At 38.9% G+C, this 21,341-nt stretch overlaps 3 protein-coding genes across 4 annotated transcripts in view; all 3 read right to left on the bottom strand.

Annotated features, from left to right (window-relative positions):
* The window catches only part of LOC135237959 (B-cell receptor CD22-like), a 174,649-nt gene that overhangs the window by 152,672 nt on the left and 636 nt on the right, over positions 1-21,341 (bottom strand). For both annotated transcript variants that reach the window (XM_064305563.1, XM_064305555.1), the window contains exons 2-4: positions 21,046-21,264; positions 20,056-20,307; positions 19,544-19,795 (exon numbers count right to left, since the gene is read on the bottom strand). In XM_064305563.1, the coding sequence (XP_064161633.1) occupies positions 19,544-19,795; positions 20,056-20,307; positions 21,046-21,264 (723 nt within the window). The remainder of the gene's footprint in view (positions 1-19,543; positions 19,796-20,055; positions 20,308-21,045; positions 21,265-21,341) is intronic.
* Positions 837-18,046, bottom strand: LOC135239184 (B-cell receptor CD22-like). The gene is made up of 6 exons (XM_064307691.1): positions 17,707-18,046; positions 16,516-16,785; positions 16,107-16,185; positions 15,438-15,477; positions 2,356-2,588; positions 837-1,302 (listed from the first exon to the last, which is right to left on the bottom strand). Exons 1-6 carry the CDS (start codon positions 18,044-18,046, stop codon positions 1,236-1,238), a joined length of 1,029 nt encoding a protein of 342 aa, XP_064163761.1. The 3' UTR covers positions 837-1,235.
* LOC135238136 (B-cell receptor CD22-like) lies at positions 7,212-9,125 on the bottom strand. The gene is made up of 3 exons (XM_064305842.1): positions 8,583-9,125; positions 8,262-8,480; positions 7,212-7,604 (listed from the first exon to the last, which is right to left on the bottom strand). The coding sequence occupies exons 1-3, from the start codon at positions 8,851-8,853 to the stop codon at positions 7,318-7,320; spliced, it is 777 nt and encodes a 258-aa protein (XP_064161912.1). The 5' UTR covers positions 8,854-9,125; the 3' UTR covers positions 7,212-7,317.

Here is a 21,341-nt window from a genome sequence, read left to right as displayed (position 1 = left end):
ACTTGCAAAATTCTTCAAGCATAGGTTTATTTTATTTGTTTCATTGAATGATTGTTTAAAAAAATTCAAGGTATGCTCTGAATTCTAACGTTTAGCAATACAAAAAAATAAACACTAAGAATGTGAAAAACAAATTCACCTTATGTGAATTTATACTCTTGGTGGGATCAGTTCTGTAATAAGCACAATATAATCACAAAATGTGTACAAGAATGTCATAGTAATGTAAATGTTATACAAGTATTAATAAAAAAATGAAATAATTGAATTACATATAAAGCTCAATTCTCCAGTATATCTGGCCAGCGAATACATTCAGCAATGATAATTACATTACATTACATTACATTACATTCATTTGGCAGACGCTTTTATCCAAAGCGACGTACAAGAAGTGCATTTTCATGATCGTAGACAACTGCTGAACACGGGTTCAGTAAGGTACAATTACTTATTTTGTACAGCTATTTCTAGCTGAGAACAATGAACACTATCCTGGTCTAACATCTGCAAAGCCAAACTAGCAGAAGATTAAGCTAGAGTATTAGGACAAATACAATTTACCAAGGTGCAGGATGGGGCAACATGTAACAAGTGACAAGGAAAAAAGGTATTTTTTTTTTTATTTATTTTTTTTTTAATATGTAATATATATATATATATAACACAGCATGGTGGTGGTTATTCTAGGTATAGTCTGAAGAGATGAGTCTTCAGGCCACGGCGGAAGATGGATAGTGAGGGGGAGGTTCGGAGAGGGACGGGGAGTTCGTTCCACCACTGGGGAGCTAGGGTGGAGAAGCTCTGTGATCCCTTTGGGCGGGTGGGAGTGGCTTTCAGTCACCAACATCTTGATAATACTTTGTGTATAATATGAAGACATGAGCTGTTATGCATGTACATTTTGATAGAATGCCAAAGGAATGATGCATTCGGGGTACATCTTTGCAGACCCAATAGCCATAGTCATCCTGGTCATGTGACAAAGGCACAGTCATGTGACCTGAGGTAATGAGGAGAGTTTATGTTCACTGGTTTTAATAAATACTCTTAAATGTATCATCCAGTGAAGGAAATGTTTGGTTCATACTGCTTGAGGATTACTTTGCAGACAATTTGCCATTTAAAGTTCAAGCAAAAAAATGCTCACACATTCAAAAGAAATGTCCAAATTTACGCTGAATAACCAGCATTGGTCTACAGTTTATGAAGCAAGATATCTTGCTGGTTTATTTTCACATGTCCAGTTTTTGAAGTGTGCTGTAGAGAACACAGTCTTCCTTTACGGATGGGGCTGGTGACCTGCATGGAGAAAACAGCGCATTTAGACTCTATTAAAGTCACAGACATTCTCATTCTCATTTCAGTCAATCCTGCCTGAGCCTTTATCACATTTAGACACACCTTGCAACATAAAGCACAAGCAGAAGCTTTAGCCACAGAACAGTTATCTGGAATTATGGAAAACATTACATCACTGTGATGTCACACAGCAAGGAGATGAAAAGAGAAGAAAGCTGACAAGCAGAACAAACGATAATGATAAATCTAGATCAGCAGAACATCCAGTCCCAATATTACCACGTTCTTCTTTTGACCAGGCAGAGAAGTTCTTAGCAAAGCAGCAGCGAGAGATTACAACATTTTAAAATACTTGAACTGGGCTTTGGGACTGCATCAAACAAACAACCAAAATATAGAAATAGTGTGTATCAAGGCAACACCCGGTCCTACGAACACATAAATATATGAACTGTTACAGATGTACTGAAAAGTACTGGAACCTCAGAAATGCTCATTTGCATTTTTCTCTGAAATGCTCATTTGTATTTTGTTTCCAGGGTTTGTTTTGTACATGCTTATATGACCAAGTGTTATAGATGTACGTTTTTTGGCTATCATTAATTTCTAATATTGTACACACTGATGTAAATGTCACACATCTACTATGGTTAGAATCTAAATAATTCTTTATGTTTTTTTTCCAATATAAATCACAGCACACCCATCTCAGCTCTCCCCAGTGATTCACTCTGGTCTATTATCCAGTGAGACGCTCTGGTCTATCCAGTGAGACGCTCTGGTCTATCCAGTGAGACACTCTGGTCTATTAACCAATGAGATGCTCTGGTCTATCCAGTGAGACACTCTGGTCTATTATCCAGTGAGAAGCTCTGGTCTATCCAGTGAGACACTCTGGTCTATCCAGTGAGGGTCATTCTCCTGCTGACTCCATAGAGGCCTCGTCTGGCTCCAGTCAGAGAGAGCAGCCTGTGATAAAAGCTGCTGGAGAGAGATAATAGACCTGACACAGCGACAGTCAGCACAGGTAGTATAAAGGTGGGATATTCTCACCTGGGGGCAGCACTGGAGGGGCGGAACTGGATGCTGGCGTACTGAACACCCTCCTCACACTGGGGGAGTGGCTTTTGAACAGTGGAGTACAGAACCTGCTCCTGGTTGCGGGTGTTAGCGGGCTGAACAGAGGCGTAGAGGGGAACTTCACCGTCGTCTCTGTCCGTACCCTGTGTTCCAGTGTGACTCATTGGCATACCTGAGACGTTGCCATAAATGGGGCTTTTATTCCCCTGCAGGGTAAAGAAAAGAGGCAGGAGAAGGATGGGAAAGTTCCACAGAAAGGTCCTGTTCATTTCAGTGAGCTCCTCAGAGCTGGAGTGAGCTACTCGCCCCATTAACGATAAAACATGCATTTAACCTGATATAAAAAAATCAGCTAATGAATCAATGTTTTATTTTCAAATACATGCCATCAGCAGTTCAATATCGACTGAACCAGACATATAAATGTAATACACTTAATACGATTTCTTGTCTCTAACGTGACCTGTTTTACAGTGGGTTTTCATAAAATCTTGGATAGATTGCATATTGTGGTACTTTTTTTCATTCCAAAGCATATATTTGCAATAACCAATAGCAATAAACCACCATCACAACAATAATCAGCGTGTATTTATTAATTGGAAACAGGTGAATACAACACATACAGTACAAGTCACTCTCCCTGGCTCTCTATGTAATGCACAGATTATTACATGCACATAAGCAGTATTGTACTGTGTAACGTTACTGTCACATACAGGAACCCCTTTTGAGAAAATGAAACTGTCCTTAACAGGGGAATACACATAATTAACTCCTGAAATATTTCCATTAAGCATGTGAACACACATAGAAGATCATAACCTCATACTGTAAATCTGTACATAATCTAATAAACCTTCAAGGTCACATGGCACACACTGCTATGCTTTCTACTTATTTGTAAGAAAGGTTTATTTATTTATTTAGGATCCCCATTAGCAATACACAGGTGCTATATAAATAAATAAATCATGTCTCATGATTACTGTTATAAAGCATTATGAGTATTAATCAATCTTCATAACTCTAATTATACTGTATTATGAGCAGATTATAATGCATTATAAGTATATAATGCATTATAGACAGGCATCATAAACAGTGTTAACCAAATTTCAGTTTTTGCTTAAAGAATACATTATGCATTATCAAAATTATATTACATCCGTAGATAAATACATGTATGCATATATGTAGACTGATTTCATTAACTCACCTGCCTGTCCCCTTCTGTCTCATTTCTTGATTTTCTCCTCCTGATTATTCAGAAAAGAAAGAAAAATAAAAAGTAAATCTACCTTCAGACAAATCTTTAAACAGCCCCCTCTTGTATAAACAGCATTTTGCTTTTGTTTGAATGATTTGTATTGCTGAGGCAATAGTGCCCATGTATGTGTATATCTTTTATTATTCAGATGTCATTTGGTTACAGGAAATGATCCTGAGTTATAAGAGGTTTCTTCCTGCCCAGTAAATGTAGTTCTGCTTTATTCAAACCAACACTGGAGTTCATAAACAAATTGATGCGCTTGACAATACTTTGTTATGGTCTGTAGCTGTCCACATTATTCATATTAAAAACAAGCTTTAAGGGGATTCTGTTACCCCATCATACAGGTTTGATAAACTAATTGGGACACTAAAACGCATCAGTCAGAGTTTCTAAAATTGGCATCTCAATAAAACAAGATGTCTAATAATGCAGTGGTCTAAGCACTAATCAGACATTAGAGGGGGGATATGGCATCAGCATGATGTAACGTAGCTAATGTTTGACAAAAACATTCCACAAAAATGTGCACTCGTTTTAAACTATGAGTCTAAATCAGACATGCAGTAATTCACACTGGAGTGACTACAGACCGACTCATTTACAACCACGTACCTCACGCACACAACACCCAGAAAAACAAGAGCCAAAATGGCAGCCACTCCCACAGCTGCAGCCGCGATTCTTGACTGACCTCCTAAGCAAAGTCAGAGAGATGTAGCCCTGTCAGTTATGATATAGCAGTGTTCATTTCACAACATGCCTCACCAAGGTCCTTAAGGTGACAGTTTACAAATGTTTAAATACACCCAGTATACGCCTACCTTTACTAGAAATTTCTGTACATTTGAATTTTACTGAATTCAATGCTGGCATCATGATACTTCTAGTTACACTGCTCATCATCATTATCTACCATGATCCGGTTCAGATTGTAGCACCAATGACATGATCAGCATTGGTTTATAGCCTCTGGATCATAATCAGCGTCAGATAAAATATTGTATCAAATATGCTCTGGTCCTACCTTCCACTGTGACCAGTATAGCAGTAGAATTCAGAGCTCCAAGTCTGTTCTGTGCCTCACAGTAGTACTGTCCTCTGTTCCAGGATCTAAAGTTAGAAAAGTTCAAACTCTGTCCAGATCCTGCCAGCCAGAATCCAGTGTAATTCTTCTTATACCAGGTGTAGTTCTGCACTGGTGGGTTGGCATCACTGCTGCAGGTCAGAGTCACTGAACTGCCCTCCACTATTTCACCAGAGGGGGTCATTGATACTGAGGTGTTGTTGGGAGCATCTAAAATCAATAGAGAAATGTGTTCAATTCCATATAATTTCTCAATCTCTGTGATTTGTCTCAAATAGATTCAGAACCATTTATTGCAAAGGAAAGTGTATAATGAAGCCGAAATATTACACTGCAAATGCTTTCTTTGTTTGGAAATGAGTAGAATATACTGCATCCTTTTATGGAGGTTGGTAAATGGGCTTGAGACACAGGTTAGAAAAGCTTTCATAATGACAGCAGTATTTAGATAAGAAATTTTATTTAGCATTATTTAGAAAGGTTAAAAATAGAAAAAGAAACATACAATCCTGTTAACTTGGTTTATTAAGAGTAACTATTACTTGGTATAAAACATCTACAGTACATATGGTATGTTTGTTTGCCCTGTGCAACTTATGACATGTCCGTATCATCTGGCTTACTCCTCATGTTAAATGAATTATGTCTTTATATGATTCTCCCTTCACTGGCCAGTGTGTCTGCTTTACTCAGTGTCTTACTGCTGTGAAGTTACCCAAAGTCACTCAGGAGATACTGACACTCTGCTCTGTGTGTCTGAAGCAGAGCTGCACTGATATACTCACACTGTACATCAAGACGTTTAGGAGGAGATGTTTTTGTCCCAATCCCATTCCCTGCCTGACAGGTGTATTCTCCTTCATCCTGCAGTGTGATGTTTTTAATGGTGTAACTGTCCTCTGGTCCTCCTGTCTCTGAGGATACAGCTCTATTATTCTTATACCAGGTGTATCTCTGCACTGGTGGGTTGGCATCACTGCTGCAGGTCAGAGTCACTGAACTGCCCTCCACTATTTCACCAGAGGGGCTCACTGATACTGATACTCTCTTCGGACGATCTGAAAGAGAAAATAACAGGAATTGTAGTTTTAAATAAAAGTCACACAGAGGTATTCTTGGGAGCATCTAAAATCATTAGAAAAATGTGCTCAATTCCATATAATTTCTCACTCACTGTGTTGCATCTCAAAACACTAGTAGAGACATTTATTTCAAAGTAATGTTTATAATAGAGCTGAAATCTCACAATGTGATGTGGAGGGGTGGTGTGGTTAGGTCGCCATCTGCAGGTGGAGTGGGAGCAGTACAGCTGGCTAACAACCACGCCTGTTTGCAGTTACAATTGATTGGGAATGGTTTATATGCTCTGCCTGCAGTGAGACCGGGGTGCTGGAATGAGAGACGCACACGGGAGCGGCATGCCATCTAATCCCCGTCCTTATCGTGCGTGTTTTGTTTTGTTTTGTTTTTATTTTAGTTTCCGTGTTTTCGGTATCGAGCGCACAATAAAGCCTTGGTGCCTCTAACAACGACGGATTGTGTGGTTTGTGGGGAAAAGGACTGAAGAACCTGTTACAATAAATACCCCAGTATATCACGCTTTGTTACAAAATGAACTGGATATACTGTAGCTTTGTATGGTTGTTGGAAAATGACACAGCAGAATCAAGTTTTCAAAAGTGACAGCAGTATTTAGATATGTCGTTTTAGCATGTTCATTAATAATGATAACTTAATTTTTTTAAAGTTGAACAGCTGCATGTGGTACCTATTTTGCCCTTTGCAAACTCAAAATGACTTCACGTTTTAATTAAGACATGTCAGTATGATCAGGCTCATCAGTGTATGATAATGTAATTATATCTGATTTCTCCTCCACTGGTCAGTGTGACTGCTTTACTCAGTGTCTTACTATTGCAAAGTTTCCTAAAGATACTCAGGAGATACTGATTCTCTGCTCTGAGTGTTTGAAGCTGAGATGCACTGATATACTCACACTGCACATCAAGACGTATATTAGGAGATCTGTCTGTCCCAATCCCATTCCCTGCCTCACAGTAGTAATCTCCAGCTTCCCAGGAGTTGATTTTATTAATGATGTACCTCTCTTTTGATTCTCTCAATGAGGATACAGCTCTATCATTCTTATACCACTTGAATATCTGCACTGGTGGGTTGGCATCACTGCTGCAGGTCAGAGTCACTGAACTGCCCTCCGCTATTTCACCAGAGGGGCTCACTGATACTGAGACGCTCTTCGGAGGATCTGAAAGAGAAAATAACAGGTCCTGCAGTTTTATATAGATCTCACACTTACCTCAGTTAAAGTATGTTTCCTTTTCCTCAATGTTTCCAATAAGTCATTTTGTTTGACTGCTATGATAGAAATGCCATCTTTCTTTCAAGTTTTAGAATTAACTTAGTCCGATATCGTTTCTAATCATAATAACTTCCATTTCCTAATCATTATCTGCAGGTTGCTCTTCTGCCCAGTTCTCATGTCTTTTAAAGGTACATTAAAGTACAACTGCATCACCGCTTTTTCAAAATGAGTAACGAACGAGACTCAGTAAAGTTAAATGTTTGAGTTTGTCTTCAAATACTCACAGAGAGCCACTGCTGGGGACAGAAGATTCTTATGACCTCTTACTGCACAGGAGTAGCTGCCTGCATCTCCACTGGTGGCTATGAACTGAAGGTAGTCATCTTGTTGATATTTCTGTTCGCTGTATTGTAGAGATTCTCCATTCCTGTACCAGATGATTGTTTGCCTGCCAGTCAGGTCAGTGCAGGTGATTTCACAGGTTAGTGTCACCCACTCTCCCTCACTCCTTGTTTCAGATTTCATTTCAACCTTTACACCTGAGTGAGAAGAAGAAATACAATAACACATTATAATGTGTTATTCAACAAAATTGGTATAATATACATTCAATAGAGGTGATACTTATACATTCATAAAAACATCATCATAACAACAGTGACAAAGCATTAGCAATATGATCATGATTTTCACAATAAATTTACCATTTTAAAATAATATGCTTTGACCTTTGATCTCCCCGCTCATCATCGCTCAAGATCAACCATAAATTGTGCCTCACCACGGTGTGCTGTTTTTTCTGTTGTGAATTAAAAGAAATCCTTTCCTGTTTCCTGTTCTTAAACAGAGAATATTTTATTCCCCTGGAGTAGGATTGACCATAAATACAGACATGCATTCAGTACCGGCCTGAGGGTTTCGGGGGCCCTAAGAGCAATCCTGTCGACCCGGGCTCGGGGGGGGGGGGGGGGGGGGTGGCTGCTTCGTAAAATCCGTCTTACATTACGTTGTTATGAAATATTCGGATGTCATTCCGTTTTGAATTACTAACGCTGGTTTTGCGATAGGGGATGAATACCGCATGGGGGCCCCCTGGTGGCCACGGGGGCCCTAAGCAGCCGCTTAGTTCGCTTATGCCTCGGGCCGGCCCTGCATGCATTATTTCCCAGTAAAACAGAAGGTGGGCAGACACTCACATTTCACATTGACTGCAGGGGAAGTGACTCCTCCTGTAGCACAGGAGTAGAGATCTGTATCATCAGTGCTGGCTAAATTGAGGGAGTATTTATACTCATAGGGCACAACTTTTCCATTCTTGTACCAGGTAAAGGTTGGGGTGCCTCTCAAAGTGCAGGTGCTGCTACAGGTCAGTGTTACACTCTGTGCCTCATTCTCTGTCACTTTCACCTGAAGACCTGCACACAAGAATCAACATGATAAAAAGACCATTCTGTTTCTATTAGAAAATGATTAGAAGTACTGACAGTTAATAGTATATAAAGCAAGATTAGAATTACCTGTAACTGTCAATGAGACTCCAGAATGACCAGTATATTTTCCACCATAACGGTCAGTCAGGAACCTGAAGCGATATATTGCTGAATCGCTTTCTTTCAGTTGCTTTATTCTGAAAGTGCAGTCACTGTTCTGATTCCTCAGGTACTCCACACGGTGAGAGTACTCTGGGTCCTGGGACAGGTCCTCAAGCTCCTGTGGCTTGTTCCAGTGAATAAACCAGAATGTTCTCTGCACTGTGTGAGATGTGGGATATGAGTAAGTGCAGCTCATGTCTACTGAAGACACCTTTAAGGCACAGATTGTAAGTCACTCCCCATCCACTCTGGCTCAGCACACCTCAAAAATATACAAACACACGCGCACACACACATACACACACACGCACATACACACACGCATACACACGCAGACACACACATGCACATGTATACATACACACACACACACACACACACATACACGCAAACACAAGTATACATACACACACACACACACATGTGCACACATATGCAAATGCACACACACACACACACACACAGACACACACAACACAACGTATCACACACCACTACACCGCACACACACACACATGTAATACATCACACATCACACATGCAAATGCACACACACACACACACACACAATATCACCATCACACACACACACACAAACACACTGCTCAGAAATCCTTTAAAACACAGATGTGTTGGCAACATGGCAGCTAAGGGATACAATTAACAAAACTTTAAAACAAGTGCACCTAACTTCTTCAAAACTATGGAACATCAATAATTGTACTTGTATTTCAATACTAACTTATGTCAGTAGATGGCAGTAGCCTCCTATCAATGTGAGATTCGCAGGTACAGGAAGTCTTGCTTAGTAACTAGCTTTGCTAGAATGTAGTAGCAAACCAAGCTAGATATGAGCGAGTGTCTGCGTATACCGTTGGCTGAAAACTGTTATGTTTTGCTTACAGTGAAAACAAACTGGTTTTAATTTAAACGTGCCACAGATATTTATATCATGCCTCTGTCTCAGTTTCAATGCTGAGTATGAAGAGGAACTTCATCTTATCAGTTTTATCTTATATCCCCTCTCTTCTCAGATGAGCGATGTTGCACTACTCTAAACTAATGTACTGTAGAACATTATTTTATATTAATTATATACATTCTTTAATGCATTTTAACTGCATTCACTTTTGTTGCTTCTGATTGAGTTTATGAAGGGAGACTAATGAATAGGAACACATGCTGATAAATACTGTATATGTAGACTGAAACATCAGAACAACATTTGGAAAAAAACACACAAACAATTTACCTGACACAGAGAGAACGATTACCAACAAGGTATTGAAGAGCATGGCTGCATCAGATTGAAAATATTTATCCAAATACACATATACAGGTCTTGATTATTATTTACACTGTGAAAATGAACAGTAGAAATAGAGACTCTCAGAGTATTCTATTTATTAGCAAAAATACCAGACTAACAAATACTACACAAGAGCACACAGTGAGTTTGTGTTGCTAATGTCCCTAAATACTCCTTTTTTTATGAAGAGCTCACACAGTCCAGACAGCAAAGACTCAGACAGGATGTTACTTGACAATTGATATTTGTATGGAAGAAACAACAATCATTTCTAGTCTGAAAATACATTTTATTTTTTGATTTATCCCAGTTCAATCTTCTTGCACCACAAAATATTGTGATATAGTTTTGATTAAATGAAATAATATGATAATGCACTTACCAGGAGAGAGTTCTGATTTGGCCTCAGTGCTTTGCTAATGAGCCATTAGTATTAAACAGCCTTGCAGACAGAGCAGTGTGGCTGAATGTGACTGCAAAGGAAGTGCTTCACACTAAATATAAAAGTAGAATGTGCTGTTGCAGAACTGACTCACTTCCCCTTTTTTCCTAAAAGTCATGCACATTTTAGATTTTATCAGATAAAAACGGTTGAAGAAAATGAACACAGTCGTTTGCTTTGTGTATGGACTGGACCACTATTGCCTTTTAAAAAAGACTGGGTAATTCTCATTTCTCACGCCCCACTGTGTCATTGAAATTGAGATAAATTTGTAACTATGTTTGTTTGCATATTACGCTTATAAAATAAACATAACGATTATGTTTACAAAAATGATTCCAGATAGTAATCATTCTGACATAAATGGAGTAATGAAGTCAAACTTTGCATTTTTAAGTATTCCTGAATACACATGCCCTTGCAGACAGATATAATCACACACACACACACTTTCATGTGCACGCATGCGCATAAATAAGCACATGTATAAATTTAGCTGAGACCTTTCTTCCATTCACAGATGTCAAAATAACAGTCATTGTTTCTGTTTTCAAAATATAGATATATGTCAGTACATCTGTATCTAGCAAAATGACCATTATATTCCTGAGATATAAAAAAGCAATAATGAATAAAAATATGCTTCCAGCATGTGCATGACTGAACTGAAACATCTGTGACTGCATTGGCAAAGTGCACTAAAGCTACCAGCAGTAAGCTAGTTAGTTAACTAGTTATCTACTAGTTATCTGCTAACTGTTGCTAAGGCCTGAGGCTTGGCCTATTCCAGTATATGTACAGTATAATCAGTCTGTAAAATCAGCAGAGATTAATTTTAATGAGACTTTAAAAGGTGTGATAGGCATCAGGTAAACACACATACTTCAGGAGCCCCATGCAAAATCCATTACCTAAGCCAGATTATTTAATTCAGTTTAGTAAAAGATCTTGCAAGAAATTGATCTGAAACGCTCATACAGGACTCACATACTGCAGTAATAGTGTCATCTACAGGCAAATGAAATGCACTGCATTCATCTCTCCTCCTGGGGTTAATTTCACTGCCACAAACAGCAAGTGTGACCTACGTGAATCTTACAGGTTCTTTTTTTTTCTTTTCTTTTTTTACAGTTTTTAAATATATTATATATATATATATATATTAGCCTTTTCTCATTTGGAAATCCTGCAGACCCTGTGAGATGTTTTTTTTTAAAGGTCAAAGGGTCAAAGGCCCATTTAGTGCTGTACCTGCACATGTTCTATTCCATCAGCAGAACTCAGGGGGTAACACCTACAGTACATGGTCTACTCACAAAATTCTTCAAGCATATGTTTTTTTGTTTGTTTCATTGAATGATTGGTTAAAAAATGAATGGTACGCTCTAACGTTTCGTCATACAAAAACCAAAAAAAAAATAATAATAATTAACACTATGAATGTGAAGAACAAATTTAAATTATGTGAGTTTACACTCTACACGGGATCAGTTCAGTAATTGTCGTGTCTAGGAACCGACAGACTTCCACGCCAATCGCCAATCTGTAGAAACCAATTTCACGAGGGAAAAGACACAACAGCAGCAAGCTCTTCAGAAAGTTTAGACTTTATTGCGCAGGTGCACAAAGCCGGAACAATTCAGCAGAATTGAACCTCGATTGTCAGTTTTGCATACATTTTATACACAAATTGTGCCCACAACCCCCCTTTAACACATTTCTAAAAATACCAGCCATCTGGTCTTTTTGGCACAGTAAGGAGTTTCAGTTTCCTGTTCGTGGGTCAACTTGACTTTCTTGGCACCAAAATGATTTTCGGTCCTTATGATGTTCTTAATGTATCAATAATTAATCTTATCATAGTGGACAGGTGCCCCAAAAATGATTTTCGGTTCTATTGATGTTCTTAATTAATCTTATCATAATGGACAGGTACCCCAATTTTCCCTTACTCTGTACTTTCTCACTATGCACACACGTCATTGCTTTCTGTATTTTTCCATTACACATACAAGTTCACAGAGTTATAGTCTCCTGTACTTTTTTTACTTTATTCAGGTTACACATGGGTCACTGTAAAGTATTAGTTTTCTAGCATATTTCTATTGGGTAATAACGTTTTGTTAGTTTTTTGGATTATATTTTTAGTAATATATGATTAGTTTTTGGTTAGTGTTATCTGCTGGAATTATTATTTGATTAGTTTTTTCTGCTTAGTGAGTAAGTATGATTTTTATTAAGCCTTCTGCATTTGCCTTTTTTCTACAGTGAATACTGTGATTTCTTGCGTTTCCATAAGCTTTGCTGCAACTACTGATATAGGTTTATTGGATTACATATTGATAATATTAGTATATAGTTATACATGTGATATATTTTTATCATGCAGCATCGAGAGTTTGGAGGAAACAGTCTGATCAACATTGATGGGAATACCTTAACTTTAACAACTTCATCACACTCATGGGGAGTCTCAAAATTCTCCTACATAATAAGCATAATATAATCACAAAATGTGCACAAGAATGTCTGTAATAGTAAATGTTATACAAGTATTAATAAAAATAATAATAATAATCTTTGAATTACATATAAAGCCCATTTCTCCAGTACATTTGGCCAACGAATACATTCAGCAATGATAATGGCTTTCAGTCACCAACATCATGATAATACTTTGTGTACAATATGAAGACATGAGCTGTTATGCATGTAAATTTTGATAGAATGCCAAAGGAATGATCCATTCTGAGTACATCTTTGCAGACTCCAATAACCACAGTCATCCTGGTCATGTGACAAAGGCACAGTCATGTGACCTGAGTTCATGAGGAGAGTTTATGTTCACTGGTTTTAATAAATACTCTAAAATGTATCATCCAGTGAAGGAAATTTTTGGTTCATACCACCTTACTTTTCAGACAATCTGCTGTTTAAAGTTCAAGAAAAAACTCAGAAAATGCTCACACATTCAAAAGAAATGTCCAAATTTACACTGAATAACCAGCATTGGTCCACAGTTTATGAAGCAAGATATCTTCCTGGTTTATTTTCACAGTTTTCAAAGTGTGCTGTAGAGAACACAGTCTTCCTTTACTGATGGGGCTGGTGACCTGCATGGAGAAAACAGCGCATTTAGACTCTATTAAAGTCACAGACATTCTCATTCTCATTTCAGTCAATCCTGCCGGAGCCTTTATCACATTTAGACACACCTTGCAACATGAAGCACAAGCAGAAGCTTTAGCCACAGAACAGTTATCTGGAATTTTGGAAAACATTACATCAATGTGATGTCATAGGCTGAGGTCACACAGAAAATGAAAAGAGAAGAAAGTTGACAAGCAGAACAAACCAAATGACGAATCTAGATCAGCGGAACATCCAGTCCTCGTGTTACCACGTTCTTCTTTTTGACCAGGCAGAGAAGTTCTTACAAAGCACAGGGAATTACAACATTAATTTTAAAATACTTGAACTGGGCTTTGGGACTGCAACAAACAAATAACCAAAATATAGAATTAGTGTGCATCAAGGTAACACCCGGTCCTGCAAACACATAAATATATAAACTGTTACAGATGTAGTGAGAAGTACTGGAATCTCAGAAATGCTCATTTGTATTTTTGTTTCCAGGGTTTGCTTTGTACATGCTTACATGACCAAGTGTTATGGATGCACATTTTTTGGCTACCATTCATTTCTAATATTGTACACGCTGATGTAAATGTCACACATCTACTATGGTTAGAATCTAAATACTTCTTTGTGTTTTTGTTTCCAACATAAATCACAGCACAACAATCTCAACTCTCCCCAGTGAGACACTCTGGTCAATCCAGTGAGACACTCCGGTCTATCCAGTGAGACACTCTGGTCAATCCAGTGAGACACTCTGGTTGCGGGTGTTAGCGGGCTGATCAGAGGTCGTCACCGTCGTCTGTGTCCGTATCCTGTGTTCCAGTGTGACTCATTGCCATCCCTGAGACGTTGCCAAAAATGGGGCTTTTATTCCCCTGCAGGGTAAAGAAAAGAGGCAGGAGAAGGTTGGGAAAGTTCCACAGAAAGTACCTGTTCATTTCAGTGAGCTCCTCAGAGCTGGAGTGAGCTACTCGCCCCCATTAACGACAAAACATCAATTTAACCTGATATAAAAAAATCAGCTAATGAATCAATGTTTTATTTTCAAATACATGCCATCAGCAGTTCAATATCGACTGAACCAGACATACAAACTTAATACACTTAATACGATTTCTTGTCTCTAACATGACCTGTTTTACAATGGGTTTTCATAAAATTTTGGAAAGATTGCATTCTGAAGTACTTCTTTCATTCCAAAGCATATATTTGCAATAACCAATAGCAATAAACCACCATCACAACAATAATCTGTGTGTATTTATTCATTGGAAACAGGTGAATACAACACATACAGTACAAGTCACTCTCCCTGGCTCTCTATGTAATGCACAGATTATTACATGCACATAAGCAGTATTGTACTGTGTAACGTTACTGTCACATACTGCAACCCCTTTTGAGAAAATGAAACTGTCCTTAACAGGGGAATACACATAATTAACTCCTGAAATATTTCCATTAAGCATGTGAACACACATAGAAGATCATAACCTCATACTGTAAATCTGTACATAATCTAATAAACCTTCAAGGTCACATGGCACACACTGCTATGCTTTCTACTAATTTGTAAGAAAGGTTTATTTATTTATTTAGGATCCCCATTAACGATACTCAGGTGCTATATAAATAAATAAATCATGTCTCACAATTACTGTTATAAAGCATTGTGAGTATTAATCAATCTTCATAACTCTAATTATACTGTATTATGAGCAGATTTTAATGTATTATAAGTATATAATGCATTATAGACAGGCATTATAGACAGTGTTAACCACATTTCCGTTTTTGCTTAAAGAATGCATTATGCATTATCAAAATTATATTACATCCGTAGATAAATACATGTATGCATATATGCAGACTGATTTCATTAACTCACCTGCCTGTCCCCTTCTGTCTCATTTGTTGATTTTCTCCTCCTGATTATTCAGAGAAGAAAGAAAAATAAAAAGTAAATATACCTTCACACAAATCTTTAAACAGCCCCCTCTTGTATAAACAGCATTTTGCTTTTGTTTGAATGATGTGTATTGCTGAGGTAATAGTGCCCATGTATGTGTATATTTTTTATTATTCAGATGTCATTTGGTTACAGGAAATGAGCCTGAGTTATAAGAGGTTTCTTCCTGCCCAATAAATGTAGTTCTGCTTTATTCAAACCAACACTGGAGCTCATGGGCAAATTGATGCGCTTGACAAGACTTTGTTATGGTCTGTAACTGTCCACATGATTCATATTAAGAACAAGCTTTAAGGGGATTCTGTTACCCCATCATACAGGTTTGATAAACTAATTGGGACACTAAAACGCATCAGTCAGGGTTTTTAAAATTGACATCTCAATAAAACAAAATGTCTAATAATGCAGTGGTCTAAGCACTAATCAGACATTAGAGGTTGAGTATGGCATCAGCATGATGTAACGTAGCTAAAGCTTGACAAAAACATTCCACAAAAATGTACACTCGTTTTAAACTATGAGTCTAAATCAGACATACAGCAATTCACACTGGAGTGACTACAGACCGACTCATTTACAACCACGTACCTCAGGCACACACACAGAAACACAAGAGCCAAAATTTCAGCCACTCCCACAGCTGCAGCCACGATCAGTGACTGACCTCCTAAGCAAAGTCAAAAAGATGTAGCCCTGTCAGTTATGATATAGCAGTGTTCATTTCACAACATGCCTCACCAAGGTCCTTAAAGCGAAAGTTGATAAATGTTTAAATACACCCCTTATATGCCTACCTTTACTAGAAATTTCTATACATTTGAATTTTACTGAATTCAATGCTGGCATCATGATACTTTTAGTTACACTGCTCATCATCATTATCTACCATGATCCGGTTCGGATTGTGGCACCAATGTTATGATCAGCATTGCTTTGTAGCCACTGGATCACAATCAGCGTCAGATAAAACATTTGATCAAATATGTTCTGGTCCTACCTTGCACTGTGACCAGTAGAGCAGAAGCATTTTGAGCTCCAAGTCTGTTCTGTGCCTCACAGTAGTACTGTCCTCTGTTCCAGGATCTAAAGTTAGAAAAGTTCAAACTCTGTCCAGATCCTGGCTGCCAGTCTCCAGTGTCATTCTTCTTAAACCAGGTGTAGTTCTGCACTGGTGGGTTGGCATCGCTGCTGCAGGTCAGAGTCACTGAACTGCCCTCCACTATTTCACCAGAGGGGCTCACTGATACTGAGACGCTCTTCGGAGGATCTGAAAGAGAAAATAACAGGTCCTGCATTTTTAATGAAAAGTCACACAGAGGTGTTCTTGGGAGCATCTAAAATCATTAGAAAAATTTGTTGAATTCTATATAATTTCTCACTCACTGCGTTGCTTCTCGAAACACTAGCAGAGACATTTATTTCAAAGTAATGTTTATAATGGAGCTGAAATCTCACAATGTGATGTGGAGAAGTGGTGTGGTTAGGTCACCATCTGCAGGCAGAGTGGGAGCAGTATAGCTGGCTAATAACCACGCCTGTTTGCAGTTACAATTGATTGGTAATAGTTTATATGCTCTGCCTGCAGTGAAACCGGGGTGCTGAAATGAGAGATGCACGCAGGAGTGGCATGCCATCTAATCCCCGTCCTTATCGTGCGTGTTTTGTTTTGTTTTTGTTTCCGTGTTTTTGGTATCGAGCGCACAATAAAGCCTTGGTGCCTCTAACAACGACGGATTGTGTGATTTGTGGGGAAAAGGACTGCAGAACCTGTTACAGTAAATATCCCAGTATATCATGCTTTGTTACAAAATGAACAGGAAATACTGTAGCTTTTTATGGTAGTTGGAAAATGACACAGCAGAATCAAGTTTTCAAAAGTGACAGAAGTATTTAGATATGTCTTTTTAGCTTCTTCATTACTAATGATAACTTCATTTTTTAAAGTTGAACAGCTGCATGTGGTACCTTTATTGTGCACTGCAAACTCAAAATGACCACACGTTTTACCTAAGACATGTCAGTATGATCAGACTCATCACTGTATGATAATGTAATTATATCTGATTTCTCCTCCACTGGCCAGTGTGACCGCTTTACTCAGTGTCTTACTGCTGTGAAGTTACCCAAAGACACTCAGGAGATACTGACACTCTGTGTGTCTGAAGCTGAGATGCACTGATATACTCACACAGCACATCAGGACGTTTAGGAGGAGATCTTTTTATCCCAATCCTATTCTGTGCCACACAGATGTATTCTACTGCATCGTGCAGTGTGATGCTTTTAATGGTGTAACTGTCCTCTGGTCCTCCTGTCTCTGAGGATACAGGTTTATTCTTCTTATACCAGGTGTATCTCTGCACTGGTGGGTTGGCATCACTGCTGCAGGTCAGAGTCACTGAACTGCCCTCCACTATTTCACCAGAGGGGCTCACTGATACTGAGACGCTCTTCGGAGGATCTGAAAGAGAAAATAACAGGTCCTGCAGTTTTAAATAAAAGTCACACTGAGGTATTCTTGGGAGCATCTAAAATAATTAGAACAATGTGGTCAATTCCATATAATTTCTAATTCTCTGTGTTGCATCTCAAAACACTAGCAGAGACATTTATTTCAAAGTAATGTTTATAATGGACGGAGTGTAGCACAGTGGGTAAGGAACTAGACTTGTAAGCGAAAGGTCGCAGGTTCGATTCCCGGGTAAGGACACTGCCGTTGTACCCTTGAGCAAGGTACTTAACCTGCATTGCTTCAGTATATATCCAGCTGTATAAATGGATACAATATAAAAATGCTATGTAAAATAGTTATGTAAGTCGCTCTGGATAAGAGCGTCTGCTAAATGCCTGTAATGTAATGTAATGTAATGGAGCTGAAATCTCACAATGTGATGTGGAGGAGTGGTGTGGTTAGAGCCCCATCTGCAGGCAGAGTGGGAACAGTACAGCTGGCTAACAACCACGCCTGTTTGCAATTACAATTGATTGGTAATGGTTTATATGCTCTGCCTGCAGTGAGACCGGGGTGCTGGAATGAGAGACGCACACGGGAGCGGCATGCCATCTAATCCCCGTCCTTATCGTCTGTGTTTTGTTTTCAAAAGTGACAGCAGTATTTAGATATGTCGTTTTAGCATGTTCATTAATAATGATAACTTAATTTTTTAAAAGTTGAACAGCTGCATGTGGTACCTTTTTTGCCCTTTGCAAACTGACTACACGATTTACCTAAGACATGTCAGTATGATCAGGCTCATCACTGTATGATAATGTAATTATATCTGATTTCTCCTCCACTGGCCAGTGTGTCTGCTTTACTCAGTGTCTTACTGCTGTGAAGTTACCCAAAGATACTCACGAGATACTCACTCTCTGCTCTGTGTGTATGAAGCTGAGATGCACTGATATACTCACACTGCACATTAAGACGTTTAGGATGAGATTTTTCCGTCCCAATCACATTCCCTGCTTGACAGTAGTATTCTCCTGCATCCTGCAGTGTGATGGTATTAATGGTGTAACTCCGGTATGATCCTCTCCATGGGGACACAGCTCTATTATTCTTATACCAGGCGTATCTCTGCACTGGTGGGTTGGCATCACTGCTGCAGGTCAGAGTCACTGAACTGCCCTCCACTATTTCACCAGAGGGGCTCACTGATACTGAGACGCTCTTCGGAGGATCTGAAAGAGAAAATAATAGGTCCTGCAGTTTTGTATAGATGTCACACTTACCTCAGTTAAAGTATGTTTCCTTTTCCTCAATGTTTCCAATATGTCATTTTGTTTGACTGCTATTATTGCAATGCCATCTTTCTTTCAATTTTAAGAATTAACTTAATCCGATATCGTTTCTAAACATAATAACTTCCATTTCCTAATCATTATCTGCAGGTTGCTCTTCTGCCCTGTTCTCATGTCTTCTAAAGGTACATTAAAGTCCAACTGCATCACCGCTTTTTCAAAATAAGTAACAAATGAGACTCAGTAAAGTTAAATAAATGAGTTTGTCCTCAAATACTCACAGAGAGTCACTGCTGGGGACGGGAGATTCTCATGGCCACTTACTGCACAGGAGTAGCTGCCTGCATCTCCACTGCTGGCTATGAACTGAAGGTCATGATTTTGATATTTCTGGGTGGTGTGAGACAGATATTGTCCATTCTTGTACCAGATGAATGTTTGGCTGCCAGTCAGGTCAGTGCAGGTGATTTTACAGGTTAGTGTCACCCTCACTCCCTCACTCACTGTGTTAGATTTCATTTCAACCTTTACACCTGAATGAGAAGAAGAAATACAATAACACAATATACTGAGTTATTCAACATAATTCTACATTGTACAGCACCCACAATAAATGTATGAATGCATATTACTCTAAATGGTCCAACTTTTCATTTCAATTAAAGATTGAAGTCAACTGAGACCCCAAAATCTCAACCTGTCTAATAATGGAATGCTTGTTCTCTCAGAAGAATCTCTTGGTTCTTGTGCATAAATTAATGTAAAATACACAAACTAGACCTCAAACACTCACATCTCACACTGAGAGTCACGGCAGGGGAAACAAGACGCTGATTGTCGTTTACAACACAGGAGTATCTGCCAGTATCTTCACTTTTGGCAGTGAACTTTATATTGGACTGGGAGAACCTGTAGTAGTCAGTCAGACGCTGCTCATTCTTGTACCAAATGAAGCTGTTGCCCAGCCAAGTGCAGGTTGCTCTACAGGTCAGTTCCACTGAATCTCCCCCTGACACTGTGTCAGAAATGATTTCCACCTTCACACCTGGGTGAAGGAACAAAATGCAGAAAGAAAACATCCAGTTATTCAACCAACTTCTCACCCTCTTCTGCTCCTCCCTCAAAACCAGGTAAACTGTACTTATTGGAATAATATAAATTCAAAAAAGGTGATACATTGATATTATACATTCATAAAGACATCATCATAACAACAGTGACAAAGCATTAGCAATATGATCATGATTTTCACAATAAATTTACCATTTTAAAATAATATGCTTTGACCTTTGATCTCCCCACTCATCATCGCTCAAGATCAACCATAAATTGTGCCTCACCATGGTGTGCTGTTTCTCTGTTGTGAATTAAAACAAATCCTTTTCTGTTTCCTGTTCTTAAACAGAGAATATTTTATTCCGCTGGAGTAGGATTGACCATAAACACAGACATGCATTCAGTACCGGCCTGAGGGTTTCGGGGGCCCTAAGAGCAGTCCTGTCGACCCAGGGTGGGGGGGGGGGGGGGGCACCCTTTTAATCTGTTGCCTGGGGGTGGGGGCTTGGCCGCTTTGTAATATCCGTCTTACATTACGTTGTTATGAAATATTCGGTTGTCATTCCGTTTTAAATTACTAAGGCTGGTTCTGCGATAGGGGATGAATACCGCATGGGGGCCCCCTGGTGGCCACGGGGGCCCTAAGCAGCCGCTTAGTTCGCTTATGCCTCGGGCCGGCCCTGCATGCATTATTTCCCAGTAAAACAGAAGGTGGGCAGAAACTCACATTTCACATTGACTGCAGGGGAAGTGACTCCTCCTGTAGCACAGGAGTAGAGATCTGTATCACCAGTGCTGGCTACATTGAGGGAGTATTCATTTTTATTGGTCACAACTTCTCTGTTCTTGTACCAGGTAAAGGTTGGGCTGCCACTCAAAGTGCAGGTGCTGCTACAGGTCAGTGTTACACTCTGTGCCTCATTCTCTGTCACTTTCACCTGAAGACCTGCACACAAGAATCAACATGATAAATAGACCATTCTGTTTCTATTAGAAAATGATTAGGAGTATTGCCAGTTCATA

Source organism: Anguilla rostrata, chromosome 1, assembly GCF_018555375.3.
Source record: "Anguilla rostrata isolate EN2019 chromosome 1, ASM1855537v3, whole genome shotgun sequence".
Lineage (NCBI taxonomy): Eukaryota > Metazoa > Chordata > Actinopteri > Anguilliformes > Anguillidae > Anguilla > Anguilla rostrata.
Note: the sequence above shows the minus strand (reverse complement) of the source record. Positions and strands in the feature narration are given on the sequence as shown.